Genomic DNA, 24,706 nt, shown 5'->3' with positions numbered 1-24,706 from the left:
CACATCAAGTGATTTTCGCCCTCATTTTGAAGCATTTTCTCGTATGATTCCATATCAGCCGGGAAATTGTCCTATCCTTCTCGTTATGTGCAGTAGGATCGTTGCATTCCCGTTTCTGGCAATTATATTTGTCGCCGTCAATCAGCGTCATGAGTGTCCTGTCGCTTCTAACTGCGTGTTACGTCGCGCCCTTTCCAATGTGAACTAGTCTTTATCACCCGCCATGTCACCCCTCAACCTGATTGCAGGTAGTAAAATTCATAATGCCCTCCCTGACATGCACCACCCTATAATTATACCAATACAACTTTCACATAACCGGGTATCCTCTAGAATCCACTCCGACATGCGGTCACTATCGGGTATCAAACTTTTAAGAGAACATATTATATCCAAAGAGTGTGTAGCTCCCTACATGGGAGCTCGCGGTTTACCTGCCGACTTGAATTCTCACTTGACTGACTCACGACTGCCATCCAGAGCACACGAGAAATCCATCGAACCGTCCACTCGGCAAACCTGCAGGAAAGCACCACTCCCTGTCCAATACACAGTGTTTCGGGGAATTCACCCCTCATCAGTTAAGCTTGAGTAGGCTGAGGAAGATTGTGCCTGAAGAGCACCACTTATATAGAGCTCTCCCGGCATAAACATCACCAGGGATACAAACTTACAGAGACGCTCCGTTTTTCAGCGCGACAAACACCTCGTGAACACCAGATAGCAGTGTGAGTCAGTGTCTCTTATTGAGGTGCTGAACAAGCGCTGAGAACCGTTGGCCATTCACAACGTTGTTGCCTCCAAACAATCTAATTCGCAAGCCCGCCCTTGGGACAACAATGTGAAGAAGAGGTTGGTGCGACTTCAGCGATAGTTTGGGAAGAGTGTGTTGCTCCCTACATGGGAGCTCGCGGTTTTCCTCCCTACTGGAATTCTAACTTGACTGACTCACGACTGTCGTCCAGAGCACACGAGAAGTCCATTGAAAGGTCCACTCGGCAAACCTGCAAGAAAGCACCACTCCCTGCTCAAAGCGCTCTGGATGGCAGTTGTGAGTCAGTCAAGTGAGAATTCAAATCGGCAAGAAAACCGAAGTCGCACCAACCTCTTCTTGACATTGTTGTCCCCAGCACGGGCTTGCGAATTAGATGGTTTTGAGGCAACAATGTTGTGAATGGCCAGCGGTCCTCAACGCTTGTTCAGCACCTCAATGAGCGACACGGACTCGCGCTGTTCGATGGACTTCTCGTGTGCTCTGTATGGCAGTCGTGAGTCAGTCAAGTCAGAATTCAAGTCGGCAGGTAAGCCGCGAGCTCCCATGTAGGGAGCAACACACTCTTCCCCTACTAACGCCGAAGTCGCACCAACCTCTTCTTCACATATTATATCCAGCATATTTTAGTATTATTTACTTGTATAATCATGCGAATGAACTTTTTGTTTGTGTGTATGTGTGTGTGTGTGTGTGTGTGTGTGTGTGTGTGTATGTGTGTGTGTGCATGTGTGTGAGTGTGTGTGTGTGTGTGGGTCTGTGTGTGTGTATGTGCCGGTGTGTCAAACTGCAGGTACCCGTCTCTAGTTCCATTGCTGCACAAGACAGCCGCTCAAGTTTAGCTCCTGCCACTGAACCTGCCCCTGCCTCTCCTACAGCAACGACAGTAAGTTGTACGACATAACCTAAATTGTAAAGCTGTGTTCCCAACTGGCGCGTGGACGTGGTACGCTTGCGGTTCATGCGTGCCCAAACGCGCGCTCAGACGTTCACCAAAAAACAGCAATCCGAGTCGTATTTAGCGCGTACGACACCTTCGAGTGCTAATTTTTGAAGACCACCACTGAACGTTACTGACATATACGCTGGTACACGCCTGATACGCGCTGAAAATTCCAACGTTTTGGAATTTCCATTTTGGCGTGTTGCCGTACTCATGGCGCCCCAAAATCTAGCAAAATACGCACAAATTCGTAGTTTCACGCGTGAACACAGCTAAAGCTATCGAACATTAGGATTCGATGTCGTGTAATGACCGAAAATATCCGCACGAGGCCAAATTTGCTATTATTTTGCCTAAATGTGGCTCCTATTGTATCTCAGATTTTGTCACATGGACCCACTGTGACAGCTAGGTGCAGTTTGGTGCATAGTTTCCAGTGCAACAAGCACCTCATGAATATCGGATAGCAATGTCAGTCAGAGTTGTTCATGGATAGATACATTGTCATTCGCAATGCTTTTGCCCTAAAACCAGCTAGTCCGAAGGCCATGCTAGGCATTGCTAAACCAGATAGTGGAAACAACTTCGGCGTTAATTGTAGAACATTTGAATGATCCCACATCGGAGCTCGCATTTCGGTGGATGATGAAGTTTGTACAGTGGACACCAACCCAAACATGAGGGCCTGCTGGACTTCTCAGGGTTCTCGATAAGGCGACATAGCGCGGCACTACACCCTCTTTCACTTTTTGACTGCCCCCTTTCAGAGAGAATGCTCCAACCTTCAGAGTGCGATCGCCACCTTTTTATATGCATTATAATTACACATCCTGTTTTAGCACAGCAGAGAATGGAGGCACAAGATGGCGGTAGAACTCACTAAATTGTGGGTCAGACGATCCGCACCCCCCCCCCCTCCCCTTCATTTTGTTCTGTCTATAAGTCGCATCAATTTATTTCTATGTTTCGCGTCATCGCGCTCGTACCTTTTCGAATTCTTGACAAGAAAAAAAAGAACCTAGACGAGTCAATCGATGGCTGTTCTGGCCCCCAATCTCTAGTTAGTATGGCATATCAGAGGTTATCAGCTATCCGATAATCTTGCATTCCACGCGATGGTACGTAGAAGGTGCAAGATAATGAAAATGTCTATTTCCCAAGTCATACGGTAGGGCCTGCTCACCAAGCGACCAGAGATTCCAGGTGTCTAGGACTTCGAGATGTTGCACGCCGTGAAGGAGCGGAATTCCACACGACTTTTGTCAAAGTGCAGAGGGAGCGATCCATGAAATCTTTGATTGTATTGCGCCGAGCCCAGTCTGCCAGTTGTCCTGTGGCGACTTGTTTTCGTTTAAGATATTAGTGACTGTTTAGTAGTAGTTTAGTAGTAATGGTGTTCTGTGTTTTTAACATTGCTCAGTAATAGGCATTTCCCAAATCGGCCTGCTTTTTTTTCGCCTAATCGGCATTGCGATCGCTAAGAAAATGTCTAAATTCGGCCATAATATGAGTCCCAGAGTCAGAATTCTGCTCAAAGCGGTACTTGAAGTCACTTCTCGCAGCTTACATGTAGATGTACGGTTACACGCACGCTGTAGAGGCACTAGAACATCCATTTCCGGCGATTTCATAGCGAAGTTTGAAAATTCGGTGCAATTACCGGCAATTTCTTGACAGCCATTGATTTCGGTTTCTTTTCCTGCTGACCGTTTTTGGAAAAGCCTTTAAAAGTCGCAGTCAGCTTTCGCAGATAATGGCTACAGAAATTATATTTGCATGCTGCTGAGGCACTAAAACATCGATTTTTGGCGAATTCAGAGCGAAAATCGCGTATTCGGCGAAAAGATCGGTGATTTCTTCAAAACCACTGTTTTCGGCCCAATGTTCGGGCGGCCAATTTGGGAAATGCCTACTCAGTACACGTAGAATGCAGTTATGTATTTTCTTCTGTTCTTGTTTTTCTTCGGTTTTTGTTTTTCTTCTGTTCCTGTTTTTCTTCTGTTCTTGTTTTTCTTCTGTTTTTGTGTTTTTCCGCCCCCTCGCGTGCCTTTTCCAGAAAATATCCGACGTGAAAGATAGAATTAACTTGGTATGGCCTAGCCCTGCTTCTTTTGAAAGATTACGAAGGCAGACAACTGCAATCGGTGCCTGCAATCAGGTTTATAATAGGGCTTGAAAGTGCTATGTCACAGCATAGCAACAATTTCAAAATTTCGAAAAGTGGATCCCCATGGATCCAGTTTTTGTATGGATCCAAGCACATTTCAAGCAGTCTTACTCACAGCAAGGTGATAAGGCCGGTGAAATCGTGACTGGGTTGGCTAATGGGGTAGGGGTGACAACTTGGTGGCGAAGAAAAAGTCAAACCTAAATACCACCTGAATACGACATGAGTAGATTGCTATGCACCCACACACTGTAGACAATAGCAAAGTCACACCTTAGTGGATCCAAAATTTGAAATACAACGTGAACTTACTACTCCCTGGCTGTTTTGATGCTATCAATTTCAAGCCCTATTGTGCCGGGCTTGCCCATAGTGTACTGAGCTTTTCTGTAACTTAGCTTGAAGGAGATTGATGTACGACCAACTGCTGGGGTTGATGGTTTTTGTGTTTGCGTGTAAGAATGTGTGCGTGCCTGTTTGCATGTCCCCACACTTGCATGATGGTTGTGTGTGCGTTTGTGTGTGTGTGTGTGTGTGCGTTTGTGTGTGTGTGCGTGTGCGTGTGCGTGTGTGTGTATGTCTGTGTTTGTGTCAGCTGCAGGTTAGGCCTTCCACAGCACCAGAAAGCCTGTCCAGTTCTGCTTCTGCCACTGCCTCTGCTGGGGTACGTTGAGCAACAATTTTCTCTGTAATGCCAGTTTCACACTAGGCCGATTTATCACCCATGCTTATATATGGACTCCGACATGAAATCGGCGAACTGTGTTGGACGAGTCAGACCACCTTTTCTATGTCGCACCCCTATTTTCAGCTTTTTGCAATATTGTTTTCATAATATTCTTTCTCCGCATCATCGAAATTGTCGCAGTTTGACTAGTGACTTGTCACTGACAACTCCATAAGCTAAACCATGCGAAAATTATTACACAGGATGTAGTCTGAAGTCTGAAGTCTGAAGTCTGAAGTCTAGAGTAACGTTTCAGGACAGTTGAACTGAGAGTTTCATCCGGAGATGATGGCCTCGCCGTCGCTTGTCGTCGCAATAGGCGAAAAAGTATCGTTCCCCAAAATTTCCAGGAAGGTTGTAAGTTGCTCACGCCTAATCTCAAACGCTTTGACTTACTCCATATTACAAGAGCTGCTATGCTTGGCGTCTGCTAGCTCTGCATAATTTCTACTTCACCACCAATGCAGCACTTTGGTAGAGAATACACGATCATTGCAAGGTCGATTGATTACCGTCCGCGGAATCACCTCGATCTTGAAATGAACTCTTTTTCGACCGTGGCATGCCCATTTACTTTAGCTGTGTGAGCACAGGTGATGCAGGTAAGTGTACTTTCACGTCCAGCGTGCCCTCTGTTTCATCATTACTAGTATGGTACCTGCACGTGCATGACTAGCATTACACGAACACGGCTCTTTCAGGCACTGGGTGTCTCAGCATTCCTTTCATGAATGCAAGAACGATGAATTATAATTATCGCTCTTGCATGCATTAGTTTGCTGACCCCTGGATGTTTCTCCAAGCGCTGCCGCTTGTTCCACAAAGTCATTCTCACCCCAGCTCAGGTAAAACAGTAATGAGCTTTTGACTGAATAGTGATAAGCACGAGAAATGTGCAGACGGCAACGCCTGACTTATCTCAGCTAGTCTAAATTATCAACACAGCGACATCAGCGAAGAAATTGCGTCTACTTTAGAATATTCAGCTTCCATCAACAGGTCTTCAGGAGCTTCGCCGTCTCCCAATACTGATGACTACCGTCTATGTCCGATTCCGTACCTGTGGTACGAGTGCTGGTGAGAAAATACCCCGTTTATATCAAAAGTCAAACTGCGACTATTTCAATGACGCGGAGGAAGTATTATATCCAGCATGTTGGTGTGTTGTTTACTTGTGTAATCATGCGGATGAACTTTGTGTGTGTGTGTGTGTGCATGTGTGTGTGTGTGTGTGTGTGTGTGTGTGTGTGTGTGTGTGTGTGCGTGTGTGTGTGTGTGTGTGGGTGTGTGTTTCTGCGTGTGTGTCTGTGCCGGTGTTATAAACTACAGGTACCTATTTCTATTCCCATTGCTGCACAGGACAGTCAGTCAAGTTCAGCTTCTGCCACTGGCCCTGCCGTGACTGGCTCTCCAGCAGCAACGATAGTAAGTTAAACGACTTACCCCTGTTGTACGATATCCAACAGAGTCAATGTCGGTAGCGACCAAGGTATACGCACAAGACAAAATATGCTATTTTCCCCAAATATGGCTCCTTTTTTATATCCCAGATGGTGTCTGATTCCCCCCACTTTGACAGTTTGGTGCAGTTGGGTGCATAGTTTTCAGTGCAACAAGCAACTCATGAATTATTGGATAGAAAGCAATGGCAGTCAGTGTAGTTCATGGATAGATACATTGTCATTCGCAATGCTTTTGCCCCCAAACCAACTAGTCCGAAGGCCATGCTAGGCATTGCTAAACCAGATACAGTAAAACCTGTAACTAAAGACCACAGTGACTAGCGACCGGCCTGGTACTACAGTAAAACCTGTAACTAAAGACCACCGTGACTAGCGACGGGCCTGGTACTACAGTAAAACCTGTAACTAAAGACCACCGTGACTAGCGACCGGCCTGGTACTACAGTAAAACCTGTAACTAAAGACCACCGTGCCTAGCGACCGGCCTGGTACTACAGTAAAACCTGTAACTAAAGACCACCGTGACTAGCGACCGGCCTGGTACTACAGTAAAACCTGTAACTAAAGACCACCGTGACTAGCGACCAGCCTGGTACTACAGTTAAACCTGTAACTAAAGACCACCGTGACTAGCGACCGGCCTGGTACTACAGTAAAACCTGTAACTAAAGACCACCGTGACTAGCGACCGGCCTGGTACTACAGTAAAACCTGTAACTAAAGACCACCGTGACTAGCGACCGGCCTGGTACTACAGTAAAACCTGTAACTAAAGACCACCGTGACTAGCGACCGGCCTGGTACTACAGTAAAACCTGTAACTAAAGACCACCGTGACTAGCGACCAACCTGGTACTACAGTAAAACCTGTAACTAAAGACCACCGTGACTAGCGACCGGCCTGGTACTACAGTAAAACCTGTAACTAAAGACCACCGTGACTAGCGACCGGCCTGGTACTACAGTATAACCTGTAACTAAAGACCACCGTGACTAGCGACCGGCCTGGTACTACCGACCACTTGGTCAGGCACGGACGTCTCATATTCAAAATGCACTATGACTAGCGACTACCTGCTGAACGCGACCAGCGACCGCCTTTTCTTGTCCCAATGTCGAATTTTGAGCCGTATATAGTGACCGCGATGTAGCAAATCAAACATTGCTCGAAGCTGCTTCTCGAGAATTAATTTTGATGATTTTCCATGGTCGTTTCGACACTACACTCTACAGCTGGACAAATGAATGCAGTCTCATTTTTACTTTGGAATCAGTGTGGACTGCACTACACCTGTCATAATTTCAAGTGCTGTCAAGAACAAACATGATAGGAAACGTCTTGGAGAACGCATCCAAAGCGCCGCATCACGTACTGGTACACACCAGTACAGTTTACGCTACACTACATCCACGTTGGACCGACTGAGTTTCCACTGTAGATCTACACCCTGATACCAGTTGCCAGTTTAGTCGCACACAGATGAGGATGGAGTCGATAGTGACTAGTCCACTGCCTGGCCAGGCCGGCGCTGCTCTGGAGTTTGTGGAACCCAGTGAGTCGACATACGCGTCAAAAGGTCGTATCGCTTCCGGTGTATAAAAACTTGATTTTCTCTCTCTCCAAGTGTTGTATGATCTGAAAGAAGAATGTCAGTGCGCAAGCGGTGGGGGATTGTATTATCTGCATTTTGACATACATAATAAAATGGGATCCATATATATGGTCGCGCGGTGCAAACCTCTACCTTAAGACCACCTGCCACTAAAGAACACTTTTCCGGGCACAAAGGGGTGGTCGTTAGTTACAGGTTTTACTGTAGTGGAAACGACTTCGGCGTTAATTAATTGTGGAAAAGTTGAATGATCCCACACCGGAGCTAGTGTTTTGGTGGATGATGAAGTTTGTACAGTGGACACTAACCCATACATGAGGAGGGCATGCTGGACTGCTTTACATTTATGTCAGATTTGTTTGTTTAACCCTAGAAGCACCGGAGGCATCATATGATGCATTTGCGAATTTCAAAATGGGATTGCAGTTATATGGGGGCTTAGAATCTCCCCAAATTTTGTGACCTTTATTTATTTTGTATTTTGTTAATGGCAGTGGGTTGTGTTTTCAAAAATTTAGTACAATTCCGAAATGGCAGGGATGCAACCTAGAAGTACCCCGCAGCATCATATGACTCCACGTAGTGTAATGAGTAGCATCATGACAGAACTCTATCCCTAGGCATAGCATTGTCTGTCTCCTGCTTTCTCCTTCCTACTCCCTACACTCACTCGCATTGATCTAACGTGCGTAAGTGTGTAAGAACCGCACCTTGCCTGCTGTACCATAGACTCATGCATTCATGTACCGCTGTACTTGCTGGCTGCGCATCACTAACCCTTCCCCTTCTATGGCACAGTCCCCGCACTGAATGAAGTACTCGGGTGCGCGTGCGTATTCATGTCTGAGTGCACTGCCCTCGGGCTCCATCTATACATGGCATCCCGTACTGGGCACGCTGCTTCCGGTCGCTGTTGTGTGCACGCAGCGCCGTAGTCTATTCCGCTCTCTGTCTTCTCTACACAGTGAATCCTGTGTAGAGCACTCTTCGTTTCTGGTCTCCTTGTAGTTAGTTGTGCTTTTCCGTGTCCGATAATTTTCCCCCTTTTGCAATAAACAGTCAGGCGAAACTACTCTAAGTAGCTACCGCTACATGGTGCAATGAACAGGATCAGTGAAAGAAAAATACTAGTAACATTAATCCGCAACGAACCTGTTTCGCAACGGCAGGATGGCTCGATTCCAGCCACCGGGAACGTTTGACTTCGCCGATCCGACGCAATGGGACGACTGGTTGGAGCGATTCCGCCAGTTCCGAAAAGTCACGAAACTGCACAAAGAGGACGAAGACGTACAGGTCGCAACTCTGCTGTACACGATGGGTCCACAGGCGACCACCGTATTCAAGCAGCTGACGTTCGCCGACGCGAGTGATCGAGAGAAATATAAGGAAGTGGAGACTAAACTCTCGGCCTACTTCAAGCCCGTTTCCAACGTCGTCCACGAACGAACGATGTTCGAACGCGCCACCCAGTCGCCATCCGAGACCGTGGACGAGTTTCTGCGTCGTCTCCACCGCATCGCGGACAAATGCGAGTTCAAGGACGCTCGCGATGACCGCATCCGCGATCGCTTCATGGCCAACCTGGTGGACAGGAAGCTCACCCTCGAGCTCCAGCTGCTCGACAAGCCAGACCTGGCCAAGGCTGCGACGCACGCCAGGAACTACGATCAGGTGCACCGACAAGTGGCGGCGCAGCGCCACCAATTAGAGATCTCTGCACCCCCGCAAGCAGCAGCAGTACGATGGCGCGCACCCAGCCAGCGCCGTCCCGACCACTCACCAGCTCTCCGCGCAGGCCAGGAGCCCTGTAGATGGCGTGGGAAACCGGCTACACACTACCGACGTGAGTGTCCTGCTCGGTCTGAGAAGTGCAGCTCCTGTGGTAAAATGGGCCACTACAGCAGGGTGTGCCTGTCCAAGGCCAGCAAGGCACCGCAACAGCAGTCAGCACACTCTGTGCAGCCGGCCAGCTGGTCGCCGCCAGACCAGAGCCAGTCACTGTTCATGGGTGGTGTCACCGATGCTAACCTGCTGGAGGGCGGACCCTGGATGCGCTCAGTGACGATCGGCTAAACACCGGTGGTGTTCAAGGTCGACACAGGTGCGGATACATCCGTGATGAACGCCAGCACCTTTGCCATTCTACAGCCCGCCCCAGCACTTAAGCGGCCATCCACCAACCTGATGGGACCCGATGGCGCCCGGCTCAATCTGGCCGGTCAGTTTTCCGTGGCCAGCCAGGCACTCACTGGCGAAGTTTTCAACCACGAGGTTTACGTGCTCGCTGGAGATGGTGCCAATCTGCTGAGCCGACAAGCCTCTATCCGCATGGGCTTCGTCCGACAAGGCATAGGCCACATCAAGGCAGACCCGACGCATGCTGAGATGTTGGGGTGTATGCAAGGCCCGCCCGCCACCATCCGGCTCAAACCCGACGCCCAGCCATATCACTGCCCAGTCGCTCGACGGGTGCCTTTCCCGCTGCTCCAGAAGGTAAAGGCCGAGTTAGCACGAATGGTGGACACTGGCATCGTCGAGCCCGTAACCAAGCCCACTGAGTGGTGCGCCACAATGGTGGCCGTCCGCAAGAAATCATGTGACGTCCTTATCTGCGTCGACCTCAAGCGTCTGAATGCGTCCTTGCAGCGTGAGTCCTTTGTCTTGCCGACTGTGGACGAGACACTTGCCAAGCTCGCCGGAGCCACGGTCTTCTCCACGCTCGACACACGCAAGGGTTTCTGGCAAGTACCCCTCGCCGCTTCTTCCCAACACCTCGCCACATTCATCACACCCTTCGGCCGCTACATGTTCCGACGTCTTCCATTCGGGATCACATCGGCGCCCGAGATTTTCCAGCGTCGGCTGATGGCCATACTGGAGGGAATACAGGGTGTGTGTGTCTTCATGGACGACATTCTAGTGTATGGTGCTACCATTGAAGCCCATGACCTGGCTCTACAACAAGTTCGGGAGGCGCTAGCGGCTGCATCCATGACTCTGAACCCGGACAAGAGCCATTTGCGCCAGCCGACAGTCAAATTCCTGGGCCACCGGATCAGTGCAAGCGGGGTCCAGCCCGATCCTGACCGTGTCGCGGCAATCCTACAACTGGCTGCTCCTACTGATGTCCCCCTTTACGCCGGCTGCTGGGCCTCTTCAATTATGTGGGGAAGTTCATTCCCGATTTGGCCAGCATCTCCGCACCTCTCCGTGCACTGCTCCGCACTGACGTCGCTTGGTTGTGGGACGCCCAGCAACAGGCAGCACTCGACCAGTTGAAGTCACTCGTCGTTAAAGCCTGCACTCTCGCCTTCTTCGACCCAGCCAAGCCTGCCACGGTCAGTGCTGATGCCAGCAGCTATGGTCTCGGAGCTACCCTACTACAGATGCACGACGGCGAGCTGCGCCCAGTCGCCTACGCTTCCAAGTCTCTCAGCGATATCGAAAAGCGCTACGCGCAGATTGAGAAGGAGCTGCTCGCTGTGACATGGGCCTGTGACCACTTCGCACAGTACCTCCAGGGTGGCTGTCTGTTTTAGGTGCAAACTGATCACAAGCCTCTGGTGCCATTGATCAACGCCAGGGACCTCGACAACACGCCACTCCGGTGCCAGCGAATGCTCGTGCGGCTGCTCCGATACGACGTGACAGCTGTCCACGTGTCGGGTCCACGTCTCATAGTTCCAGATGCTCTATCCCGGGCTCCCGGTGACGACAGCACCGAAACCTCCACCATGGCCGACGTCATCAACGACATCGAAGCCCATGTGTCCGCCGTCTTGGCTGAGTATGCATCGCCCGACTTCTGCAGCCGTGTTCGCCTCGCCATAGCCGATGAGGCCATCCTCGCCCAGGTGCGCCAGCTCGTTGCCGCCGGCTGGCCCGACAAAGAGCACAGCATCCCGGACAACCTCCACCCATACTTCCACTCCAGGCAGGCCCTCTCCATCGCCGATGGCTGCCTGTACTTCGGCGATCGGCTAGTCATACCTGCGTCCCTGCAGTCCGAGGTCTTACGGGCAATCCATGAGGGTCATCAGGGCGTCACCAAGTACCGTGCCCGTGCCCGGGCAGCAGTGTGGTGGCCAGGGCTTAGCAGTCAGATCGCCGACACACTCCGCAACTGCGAAGTCTGGTCCCCGCAGCTCCACTGCACCCTCTGCCACTCCCAGACCGCCCATGGCAGCGCGTTGCGGCCGACCTCTTCACCCTGGATGGTATCGACTACCTGATTACGGTTGACTACTTCTCCCGATTTGTAGAAGTGGATCAGCTCCGCACACCACCTCCGCCGCCATCATTGCGGCCCTCAACATGCACTTTGCGCGGCACGGTTTTCCAGACAGCTTCGTTTCTGACAACGGGCCGCAGTTTGCTAGCTCGGAGTTCGCACTCTTCCTGACCCGTCACGATATCGAGCACCGTACCAGCTCACCTCGCTACCCGCAGAGCAATAGCATGGTAGAACGCTCAGTGCGCACCATCAAGGAGCTACTCCGCAAGTCCACCGACCTCCCGACAGCTCTACTCGCGTATCACTCTACCCCGTTGCAATGTGGTTTCACCCCTGCTCAGTTGTTAATGGGTCGGCAACTCCGCTCCACAGTGCCAACACCCGCGGCCCAGTTGACACCAGCCTGGCCAGACCTGGATCTGGTTCGCCGTCGAGAAGCTCAGCAGCAGGACCGGCAAGCCTCGGACTTCGACCGCAGACACCGTGTCCGCTCGCCCAGTCGGCTCGCAGCGGGGGACCGGGTGTGGTTTACAGACCTGCGCCAGGAAGGAGTGGTACAGCTACAGCTCAGCGAGCGATCTTACAATGTCAAGACAGCCACCTCCACCGTGCGTCGAAATGCGAGGAGCCTCCGGCCACTCCCACCAAGCCCAGCAGAAGTGGAGACACCAGCAGCCCACATCGCCCTGCAGCCCGAGGCCACCGGGACACGCGGCAGAGAATCTCCCGTGGCGAGCTGCGACGGCACACCAGCTGCTGCCGAGGCCGGCACAAGTGCCACCTCCACTACGCGTTCAGGTCGCAAAGCCATTGCACCCGAGCGGCTTATCTCGGCCATGTGAACATGACCTTCCACTCTTTCCGTTAGGGGAGATGTAGTGTAATGAGTAGCATCATGACAGAACTCTATCCCTTGGCATAGCATTGTCTGTCTCCAGGTTTCTCCTTCCTACTTCCTACACTCACTCGCATTGATCTAACGTGCGTAAGTGTGTAAGAACCGCACCTTGCCTGCTGTACCATAGACTCATGCATTCATGTACCGCTGTACTTGCTGGCTGCGCATCACTAACCCTTCCCCTTCTATGGCACAGTCCCCGCACTGAATGCAGTACCCGGGTGCGCGTGCATAATCATGTCTGAGTGCACTGCCCTCGGGCTCCATCTATACATGGCATCCCGTACTGGGCACGCTGCTTCCGGTCGCTGTTGTGTGCACGCAGCGCCGTAGTCTATTCCGCTCTCTGTCTTCTCTACACAGTGATTCCTGTGTAGAGCACTCTTCGTTTCTGGTCTCCTTGTAGTTAGTTGTGCTTTTCCGTGTCCGATAATGTTCCCCCTTTTGCAATAAACAGTCAGGCGAAACTACTGTAAGTAGCTACCGCTCCATCATAAACATCAATGAAAGGGCGAATTTGGCTTAGAACCACACATGAATAACGTGAAAAGGAATATGTATGTATGTATGTATACTTTATTTGAATTCGCAAATCCAAACGAGCACAAATGCTCAATGTCAAGGCAGCGAATATGTTATTATGTTACAGGGAAGGAGGGTTGGGGAGAAAATAAGGAGAACAAAGAGAGAATGGTAGATATCTCAATGGAGAGCGAAGCGTTATCAAAATACAAGTAAGCCAGCGAACGATAAGTCGATAGTTCTGTAACCCGCCTAATAAACTAAGTACTTTTTTCAGGCGTGCAGTGGACTGTCATTAAAACAGAAACAGAAAAATAATAATAAGGCACCCATTTTGTTTGTCCAGGGGATGGCCCACGCCTGGTAAAGAGAATAAAATAGAGAAAATAGAATAAAATAAAAATAAAAATAAGAAACAAACAAAGTACTAACAGTTACTGCTAACGAGAGTACCGGTACTTGCTACTAACATCGGGAGGATGAAAGGTCCAACCCTGCCCTGCCAGTTACGGACTTACGGGGGTCGCCATGGCAAATAATAATGGTAAACAGTGAAAATCAATCACAGACAGGAAGCTGTCTCAGGGCAAGTTTATAATCATAACATCAGGAAGATCGGAAGGTATACGGTACGACTGCAGCTTTGAAGCTGCTGAGAGACGACAGTACTCTGACTGCATCCGGTAGGACGTTCCAAAGGGCACTACCTCGGGAGGCAGGGCGAGATCGTCCGGCGCGGGTTCGTGTAGCTGGTAGACGGAGCCCCAGGGCGAGATCCAGGCGCGTCCTACGATCCGCGCAGCGTACGAAGAGCTCCTGGAGGGATGGACTCGCACTGGCGTGTATGCACCTCCAGACAAAGACCAGGACCTTCTGCCGATGTATTTCTCCAATCCTGAACACCTGCATGCGTTCCAGGAGATCACTGGCACGAGAGAACCCCGACCGGCCATAAACTGCTCTTGCCCCACGGTTTTGTGCTACTTGGAGCCGGTCGGTCTGGGCCTGAGTGAGACCTGGGCTAAACGCAACGGACCCATACAGTAGATCCGGCATGATAGCTGCCTTGAAGAACAGCACACGGCTAGCAAGGGTTAGCGACTTTCGTGTCCGCCACAGAGTTCCAATTTTCTTATTGGCTTTCGTGATGCTCGCATCGACCTGGGGCTGCCATGACATGTGTACATCCAAGGTGATGCCAAGGTAGCGAGCACTGGTGACGCTTGGCACGGGTATGCCATCGCACTTTACCACAACGTTGGGACTCTGGACATTGGATCCTGCAAAGACAAGGAGCTGACTCTTGGTGGCGTTGAGGATGAGACCACGGGAGGCTAGCCAGCGAGCTAGGTTAGAGATGGCTGTTGTGAGCTCAGAAGAAACGAGGTCAGCGCTGCGGCAGGTGGAAGTCAAGGCTATATCGTCATTTGGGAGCAAGGAGATTGGGGACCATGAAAGTGGTGATTTGTACATATGGACATGCTGATATGCACATTTCACGTGTCGTTATGGTCAATATCGTAATCTCGAACCCTGCCGAAACAGACAAATTTGTTTGTCCTAAGTTTGGAAAGTGATTTACTATGTCATCTGCAGCATAGAACGATATGGCGTGCCAAGGCAGTTACAGTCAACATCGCTAATAACGACTGCGGATATAACGACAATTCGCGAATAACGACATAATTTTCATGCCCAGAGCAAAGTCCCATCCAACTGTGACACGTATAATGAGACTTCGGATATAACGACACTTCGCGAATAAGGACACTTTTCTGATGCCCCGCCGAATGTCGTTATAAGCGAAGTTGACTGTATAATAATCTAGGAACGTCCTTTGAGTTTACGTTAGTCTGGCCAAAGCCATGTTCAGTAGGCGCAGTGTCACTGCCGATAAAGCATTTCATTTGATTTTGAATTTTTTTAGGCAGGAGTTTGGGGATAAATGCGAGGAGAGTGCCTGGAGCATTGTGCGCGAGCAATTATAAGTGACCGAACACAGTGACACATAGTTATATGCTCAAGATATATATAATACTAATTGCTCCGGCTTCTCGATCAGTCTGATGCGGGACCGGAGTCAAGGGAGCAAGAGGATAATGGTGGTGATAAAGCTATGGAGCCATACACATAACAGAACATCAATCTCCAAAACTCGGGCAGGATTTCTTTCATGAAGCTGGGTTCTCTGGCAAAATTGGTAGATACAGTAGTGGAAAATGTGCTGCACCAAGCAAGCGCAAACGCGCGCAACCGGTTGTTGCTTCCGAATTTTGCGGGCTTTTCCGAGATATTCACAATTTTGAAAATGAGGCAGATGCATTATTTGCATTTATTGACAAGAATATGATCCATGTCATGATAAAGTGCACAAGGTAGGAGGGAAAACAGAAAATTGGAGAGGACTCTACTTTGAGTGAAGGCAATATCATGGCATTGGTTTCGCAAATTTACACAAGAGGCGTCCTCTGCAGTGTTTGATTTTCCGCAGTACGTAGACTGCAGCTGAATGAAGTAATTAAGGCAGCACGCCGTGCATCTGGTCCACAGAAAAGAGATAACAGTTGCATTCTCTAGTTTCTGGACTCTTGAAATTAGGAGATATTTTCGGTAACATGCAAACATCACCGGCCATGGCCTTACTTCCAATTTTGTTTAAAGTTTGCTCCATTTATCCCAGACCGCATTCACCCACTAGTACAGGTTAGTCCATGGGTCAACGTAGGATCCAGTTTTTAAATTATTTTTACAAGCCATGTCTCTTGTTGACGCACCTTAAGCGCCATTTTAGAGTGCTTCGAACACCTATAAGCCCTGTACCCAATATAAGCGCAGCACTTGTATTGGTGAACTGCGTGGATCGCGCGTATACATGTTTGAAATCACACAGAACACGCATGTTGTTGGGAAGGCCGTCGTGGCCATGTGTTTTTTATGAAGTATTTACTATTTATTCAATATTTCTCTCAGGATGTGAAATATGAAATGTCTCAGAAATTCAGTCTATTTTGGAACGCAATTTCGCGTACATGTAGTGATTTAGCCTTCAGTTAGTTCAAGAGTCATTTCGTGGGTTGTTTGTTTCTTGCTTTGCACAGTGCAAGACAAGAATTTGCACAACTGCACAACAGTATTGACGTTGACTCTCAAAATGACTCTTGGTCGCATTTTGTTTGTTTCTTCTAAGTTTTAACAAAGGGACATGTATTTTCGTTTTGTCTTTTCTCGCAGTGTTTCCTTTCATTTCTAAGCCGCGACGCCGTCGTGTACTGCGGTACGACGGGTCACGTGCTGCCAACCTACTGCATTCTTTATTCATCAGTTTTCACAGCTACACTAGAGAGGTTGTGCATAACGAAAATTCGTAACTTAGACGTAGTCTGGGCACGAGTCTCGAAAAAGGAAAGGAACTTTCGCGAGGAGGAACGCGAAACTTGAAGATCTTAATTTTGGAACTTTCGCTACTTTCTCGCTAGCTTCTGTACACATGTAGCTGTGTTGATGCACGTGGTGTCAAGATTTTTTCGCCATGGCCTTTTCAAGTCGTTCTGCGAGTTCTTCCTACCCTCCATCCTGTGGAGCAGAAGGATCTCTTTCCCGCTCTCTCAGCGATCCTCTGTCACCTGGACAGCGCTCGGCTAGTTCTGTCAGATCTGGAAATCCTGTCAGTGCTCGCCGTGTGACAAATTATGCTGCTGAATCCCCGCAGCAGAATTCCGCCACTTTGGCGTCTTCGTTTTCCCCTGCGACGTCTCGGCGAAGGACATTTCAATCTCGCGATGGACTACAATTGATAAAAACTTCTTCTTCTAGCCTACACGTGTGCCTACACGTGGGCCGGAGTACACACTTGTATTGTATTGTATTGTATTTATTTAAAAGGATTCTCCAAAAGCAAATGGATGCTTATCACGGAAGTCTCCCACATAAATATCGCAAGAAAAATGGGGAAATGGGGAGAGGAGAGTGGAAGATGAAGCATGGGAAGAAGGGAAACAAGTACCTAAATATCGAGGTATAAAAGCAGGAAAGAAATCGACGAGGCTTGATTCATTCCAAATAATTGTTCACCACGCGCGTAAACAGCGGAAAAAGTACTCGAAAGGGTCACCATGGTCACACTACGTTTTTCGTTGAGCACAACAGATTTTCGTTATGTATTTTCGTCACTTCCAGCGGCTCAGATTCCGAAAGATCTTTACGAATTTTCGTTATGCACAACCTCTCTACTGCATGCATTGTATAATGACTCATAATTATTTTTTGCTCTGCGCTGAATCCGGTACTAGTGTAGGGCTTTTTCAGAGTTTGCTTTCGATGAGGCTCGGCAAGTTCGGTTCTTCGAAAGGAAGAGAAAGAGTTGTCTTTTTGTTGTTTGCGAAATATCTATTTTACTACCACGAAGTCTTCCCGTTGCGTGTGTGACCCTGCATGACACATATTGTGGAGCAAGTCCGAGATTCATGCGACAAACAGGGCAGACTCAGCGCACTAGGCAGCACAAAAATGCATTCACAATCTCAACTTCTAAATTATCGCCGAAGTCGCTACTAGTATATCACGCTTACAGATATTTAGTATAGAATTCCAATGATTGTGTATCTAACTTGGATACTGAGCTAGTAAAGATAATTAAAATAATTACGAAGCAACAATCCACAATTGTAACAAGATAATAAGCAGTCAGAAAGTGCGATAACAGGGCACAAATCGGACAAGCTACTGAGACATTCAACGACCTGAGACCTAGAACACATCTCCAGTGCGCAAACAAACAGCCTTCCAGCTTGGAAGGTTCAAGGTTATGGTAGGACCAATGAGGGGAAGGTGAGCGCAGCGAAAATGTACACCAGGCTTGAAGCTAAGACCCATGGCAACAAAGAATGCCGACAATGACAAGACGATGACGAGACCAGTGAATAATGCGGTATAACTACAATTCGGAGTACTCAACTTTTTTTCGCTTTTTGTTCGCTTTGGCGTCGTTCGCTCCGTATGTCGAGGCTGTTGGTGTGCATACTTGAGATGTGTAAAAGCTACTTCAAGTAGGTCTCAGGTGGTTAATCTAATGTCTCAGTGGCCTGTCAGTTTTGTACCCTATTATCGCACTTTCTGGCTGCTTATCATCTTCTTACAGTCGTGAATAGTTGCTTCATAACTCATTTCTATGTGATTCCTTCTCTCTTGATTGTGCCTCTCTGCTGTTTTTAGGCACAGGCCACAAGAGCTGCAAGCACAGCTGTTTCATCCGTTGATAGAGGATATCATGTCTTACCTGCCATGCCAACACCAAAACAGATTGCAAACATCAGGATACGCAGAAAGGTAAGATTGAACGAGTCCGTTGTGTTTTCAGACTTAGGGGTAGCAATTTTAGACAAGTTTCAATACCAGATACTTCGAAGCACTTTAAAACAAGTCTGGATAGTATGTATACCTTTCCCGGGTATAATTAGTGGTGTGCACGGGTAGTCGGGTACCGGTGCTACCCGTGAAGACCTCGGGTAGACGGGTACAGGATAGTACCTGAAAACCCGAAGTCGCAGATGACATCATGTACAGTGCAAGTATACAATTTTATTGGTAATCACGGCAATACTTCTCATGTCTACCTAGTGAGTGTGTTTGATTATGCCCGCGAATCGATTCTTGAATGGAATCTCGCCGTTCAATTTCATGTCATGAGCCCTGGAATCGATTCGGAATCCATTCACCCTATTCACATGGGGTGATGTGAATTGCCAGGGGCGATTCATGAATCGACTCATATAATTTTTCGTTCGCGGGAATAATCGAATGCACTCAATGTGTAATAGGCCTTTTACACGATGGGAGAATGTCACGGATTCTCGGCTCCGCGACAGGATCACTATGGATTTATTTGAAATCTTAGTCGTAGACCCGTAGCCTGCGAGATGGTGGCAACCAACACCCTGACCCCCTGGCTGAGCGTTTTCGATTTCGGTTTCGCATTTCATGAACTGGCTTGTATTCGCTGTGTCAGCAATTCACAAACTGGCTTGTGCAATCATGTACTTCGTTGTATGCACTGTGTCAGCAGAGCTAGTCGTCGTGTGAAGTGTCTTGCCGCGCATCGTAGAACCTTACTACGGTGCAATCGTGAGCACGAACCGTCGTGTGCAAAGTCTATAAGGGAAGGAGTGCATTGTGGTGTTACTATGGAAACATTACCCGATCGGGTACCTGTGCTACCCGTGGAAAACTACCCGGACCCGATACCCGAAGAAAATGCTACCCGACTCAGCCATAGGTATAATCCTAAAAATATCCCCAAAAATCATGGAACTTGCGATGGATTTTGTATCTAATTAGGGCTAACAATGGAATGTTCTAGGACCATGGGTGAGAAACAGAGGGAACGAGTGCCAGGTTCAACTCCTGCTTGGAAGCAGAAGGATATTTCCAGGAGTGCTGGGACCAATGATTAATTGAGAACTCCTGGCTTTGCCCGAGAGAAGACTGGATGCAGCGAATGGGATTCTACATCTTTGACCATTATAATCGTGGGTGTGATGTGCTCTCCTCCCGACACTTCAGGGGATGCATCTGCACCGTGATCCTTGATGGTTGTGGAGTTCCTACGGATGCGGGAAACTCGGCCTCTAGCCAAGTCTCACACGAACCGTGGAATTCAGTTTTTGATTTCAAATTTGCGGCCGAAATGCGCTGTTTAACATCAGTATGCCGTCATTTTGCGGCGTGTATGTGGTGCAAAAAATCGGTCTACAGGCTCTCACTAGACCTTTTCGTCTTGTGCTAACAAATAACCGATTACTGTCAATGGCATCGCGTACGACAAACTTCCGGGTACTGCCGGAAGCAGTATAGCAGAGGTTGCCTGTGTCAATAACATGAATTTATGTTCTGGTTAGAAAAAATTGAAACAGTGTGTGCTCCAGGACCAGGTTAGCCAAGTCAGTGACCCGGTGGGGGGGGGGGGGCAGGGGTACTTTGACCTGGTTAAAAATAAGAACATCAGTCACTTGTGACTGACCCTTGGAGATAATGCTGAAAAACTGCCAGATTCTGCTCTTAAAGGGGAAGTTAAGGCTAAAATCAAAATTTCACCAGTTGTAGTCTTCTGGGTGCTAAGTCGAATGGTCGTGGTCCGAGGAAGCTGAGATGCTCCCTTCCTAGTTTAATCCCAATCGAACTCGCGCACTTCCACCGAAACTGGGTGACTGCGCCCTACTAAATGGGGATTTGTATGCAAAATGTCACTAAAAGCGCCATGTCGTTCTTATAAAAGCACGGATGATCGCGATTGGCCCATATGTTGTAGTCTTTCGGACGCTGAGTCAACTGGTTTTGGTCCGAAAAGGCTGCGATGCAGCGTTCCTCCTTTATTCCCAGTCAAACATGGTTGAACAAGCTGTCACGAGCTCCTGCGTACACCGGTCACCTGGTCACCGTGCCTGCAGGGTACAACTTACTAGCCTGTTTGACCTTTTTTGGGAACAGTCCTGTCACTCGAGTTGAACTCGAGTTGAACCTTGGTGTGAAAGTTGTCGCCTGCTGGCGTGGTGACCAGGTGATTTGGGCACCCAGGAGCACGTGACCGCTTGTTTAACCAGGTTCGATTGGGAATAAGGGCCGAACGCTGGATCGCAGCCTTTTCGGACCAAAACTAGTCGACTCAGCGTCCAAAAGACTACAACATATGGGCCAATCGTGGTCATCCGTGCTTTTATAAGAACGAAATGGCGCTTTTAGTGACATTTTGCTTACAAATCCCCATCTAGTAGGGCGCAGTCACCCAGTTTCGGTGGAAGTGCGCGAGTTCGATTGGGATTCAAGTAGGAAGGGAGCGTCTCAGCTTCCTCGGACCAAGACCATTCGACACAGCACCCGAAGACTACAACTGGTGAAAGTTTGATTTTTGCATTTATTTCCCCTTCAGCGCAGTGAATTTGGCAGAGCCATACAAACCTCATGATATGCACTTCCTTGAAGTTGGCTCTATTTCTTTATCTAGATACCAAACATGAATGAAACGTACCAGAAAAAGCACCAACCTCTGTAAAATATTCGGCCACCACTATCTGTCAAAGGGTACTGGTGACCCAGTTCACTGCGGGTCGCAGTACAGCTGGAAAAATCCTTCCGCTTCCAAGCAGGACTTGAACCTGGTAACTCTCATTTCATGATCCTGGACCAACCCACTGTGCCTTCCTGCCTACTGTCTGCAATGAAGACCGTTTATGTACATTAGGGTAGATTTGTAGTCATTTCTGTTTATGTATCTTATTATGTGGGGTTTATGTGTGTACATGTTTGTGTGTGTGTGTGTGTGTGTCTGTGTCTGTGTGTTCTTTGTGTGTGTGTGTGTGTGTTTGCATGTGCGTGTGTTCTTTGTGTGTGCGTGTTGGTGTGTGCATATGTTTGTTGTTGTGGTTGTTGTTGTGGTTGTTGTTGTTGTTGTTGTTGTTGTTGCTGTTGTTGTTGTTGTTGTTGTTGTTGTTGTTGTTGTTGTTGTTGTTGTTGTTGTTGTTGTTGTTGTTGTTGTTGTTGTTGTTGTTGTTGTTGTTGTTGTTGTTGTTGTTGTTGTTGTTGTTGTTGTTGTTGTTGTTGTTGTTGTTGCTGCTGCTGCTGCTGCTGCTGCTGCTGCTGCTGCTGCTGCTGCTGCTGCTGCTGCTGCTGCTGCTGCTGTTGTTGTTGTTGTTGTTGTTGTTGTTGTTGTTGTTGTTGTTGTTGTTGTTGTTGTTGTTGTTGTTGTTGTTGTTGTTGTTGCTGCTGCTGCTGCTGCTTATGCTGCTGCTGCTGCTGCTGTTGTTGTTGTTGTTGTTGTTGTTGTTGTTGTTGTTGCTGCTGCTGCTGCTGCTGCTGCTGCTGTTGTTGTTGTTGTTGTTGTTGTTGTTGTTGTTGTTGTTGTTGTGTGTGTGTGCGCACGTGTGTGTATGTGTGTGTTTGTATGTGTGTGTGCGTGTGTGTGTGTGTGAGTGAGTGAGCGTATGTGTGTGTGTCTGTTTTTGTGCCTGTGTGTTATCCGGTGTGTGGTCTTCTTTGAATACGCAGTGGAACAAGTCAGAAGTACAGCAGCATAGCAAACATGCCATGCTTGCCACGTACAGTGAAAAGCTGGTTGCTGTGTGGTATGATGGTGTGACCATCACCAAGATCATGCAGACATCAGACTTGCAGACATGGCACAGTATTGACCTACCAAGTGAATACAGTAAACTGGCTGACCCATCACTGGCATCTCATGGTGGTATGCTCTACATGTACTGTAACACATACACCAAGAGCACCAAGACAGGGGTGCGGTCTCTTCTGCAGTACCGTGACACACCAGATATCGGTGATGGCGGCGGCGGTGGTCAATGGACCACAGTTACGGACGTCTCGCACTGTAACCATGACTGGTGTACTCTACATGTATGTCATGATGCTATTTCTCTATATGGTGGCTACGATGGTGACACAGATCACAATCATGTTAGTACCTATTCTCTAGCTAGCCAGCAGAGGAGCTCTTCTTCATCATCCAATACTAGCCTAGTATTACCTTCATTGCCACTACCATGCAGCAGTGCATCACTTGTCCCATTCCCTGATTCACTGTACTTAGTTGGTGGTGTTACTGGTTGTTTTCTCAAACACCATGATGGTAGGTGGGTTTCCGCCAGTCCACCTGATGGTGTTGAGCTGGAGTTTAGTGCAGCATGCGCACTGTCTGACCATTGCATGGTTATTTGCCCAAGCATTTCTCCTGCTGAGTGTGTTGTATATGATATTTCATCTGGTCTGGTCTATCCAGTACCAGCTACGCCAGAGTACAGTAGTTTCACACCATCACTCACACTGTTTTGCAGTACCCTGGTACTCAGTGTAAGTGGACTTGACAATCCTGGTTCTCTGTACACACTGGATATGAGTGTGTGAGTGTAGTAGGTTACTAACTACAGTCCATCACTGATGATAACTACAGTATGCAAACTGTACTGCTTTTCACATTCTTTCTATCCTCAGAAAGCTGATAATCTTTGTTTTCACATCTCTCTGGTTGTCAAGTAATTGTCTAGTTGTACGCTGCCTCATCCCCTGTAACATATACCCAGATTGGTTAAGTGAATATTACTCTTACTTCTATAGTCACGTCCAAACTTACCCATTCTTTCCTTGATGCCTCCACGGCAGGAATGTGAATTATGAACTGAAAACTATTTTTGATTGTGCGTCCTCCACTGAGTCTGTTATGTTCTAAACTCTGTTTCTGACATTGAGCACTTTCTGCAGCTCGGGGATCAACGGAATTGTTGATTAGGTGTGGGGATTTTTATGACTGTATGCTTTGAGGACAAGGAGTGGGTGGGGGGGGGGGCTTTTGGAGTTGCATCATGCATGGTTTCCATAGTCGGAGTAGCATATGTTCAAGAGTCTGTTCAGTGAGCACCTGATACTAATGCTTGTTTGCATCTTTTGTACTTTGCATTTGTGATATCCATAACAAAGCCATGTCTGGTTTCTTGGCAAGAGAGAGAGAGGAAGACAGAACGATACAAAGGCAGAGCTAGAGGCTAAAGGCCGATTCATACTTCATTTCACGTACGGGAAACGCGTCGCATATGGGAAAGCCATCACGCAAAGGTCGCACGATGACCTTCCCGCACGCGAAATGAAGTATGAATCGGCCTTTAAAGACGGAAGCAGAGGGAGCTTCCCGTTCATGTGCACACACACACACACCGCAAATACGGTACTAGCTCCCTGCCAGTATCTGGTCACATGGGTCTGTCATGGAGAGGGGAAAAGCCTCTAAAGGAATGTTGAGGACGTGAGCCTATTGGCTAGTGAGCGGACTCACACAAAAATCCCCTGCCTCTGTTGTAGATTTTTGGAAATGAGTCTACTACTACAAGTTTGCTCATCACACTAAAGTACGTGACTCACAACCCCGTCCAGGATAAAAAGATTGGCAGCATCAAGGTTACAATGCTTGAGTTCTTACATCAGTGAGGATCTTCTTTTCATGTAGACGTCACTGGAACAATTTTTCCTCGTTTTCAGATTTAATCAGAAAAAGAGGAAGGATTGTCAACTAGCACTTGGCGGATATTGTCGGCAATTAGCAGAATATAGCAATGACAAAAAATGATGGGGTCTCCATTGGGCCCGGTACTGGCAAATGTCTTCGTTGGATATTGCGAATCGAGAATGGATAAAATAAAGTGGCCTCAGTTGTACGTTCGATTTGTGGACGACTCATTTACCCATTTCGAATCAAGATGTGACAGTGAAGCCTTTCTAGATGAGTTGAATGATGTCCACCCTGCATTACGCTTCACATGCGAACATGAGGATTGCAACAAATTGTCGTTTTTAGTACTCGTGGAAAAGACA

At 48.2% G+C, this 24,706-nt stretch overlaps 1 protein-coding gene across 2 annotated transcripts in view; it reads left to right on the top strand.

Moving 5' to 3' along the window:
- The window catches only part of LOC135812283 (serine/threonine-protein kinase WNK-like), a 41,887-nt gene extending 18,358 nt beyond the window's left edge, over window positions 1–23,529 (top strand). The window contains exons 4-8 of one of the 2 annotated variants that reach the window (XM_065325650.1): window positions 1,566–1,658; window positions 4,484–4,546; window positions 5,939–6,034; window positions 18,554–18,667; window positions 22,379–23,529. In XM_065325650.1, coding sequence (XP_065181722.1) covers window positions 1,566–1,658; window positions 4,484–4,546; window positions 5,939–6,034; window positions 18,554–18,667; window positions 22,379–23,248 — 1,236 coding nt within the window. In that variant the 3' untranslated portion in view covers window positions 23,249–23,529. Of the gene's footprint in view, window positions 1–1,565; window positions 1,659–4,477; window positions 4,547–5,938; window positions 6,035–18,553; window positions 18,668–22,378 lie in introns of both variants that reach the window. The other variant, XM_065325649.1, reaches the window with a different exon arrangement.
- The last annotated feature ends 1,177 nt before the right edge of the window (window positions 23,530–24,706 follow it).

Source organism: Sycon ciliatum, chromosome 3 (assembly GCF_964019385.1).
Source record: "Sycon ciliatum chromosome 3, ocSycCili1.1, whole genome shotgun sequence".
Taxonomy (NCBI): Eukaryota; Metazoa; Porifera; class Calcarea; order Leucosolenida; family Sycettidae; genus Sycon; species Sycon ciliatum.
Note: the sequence above shows the minus strand (reverse complement) of the source record. Positions and strands in the feature narration are given on the sequence as shown.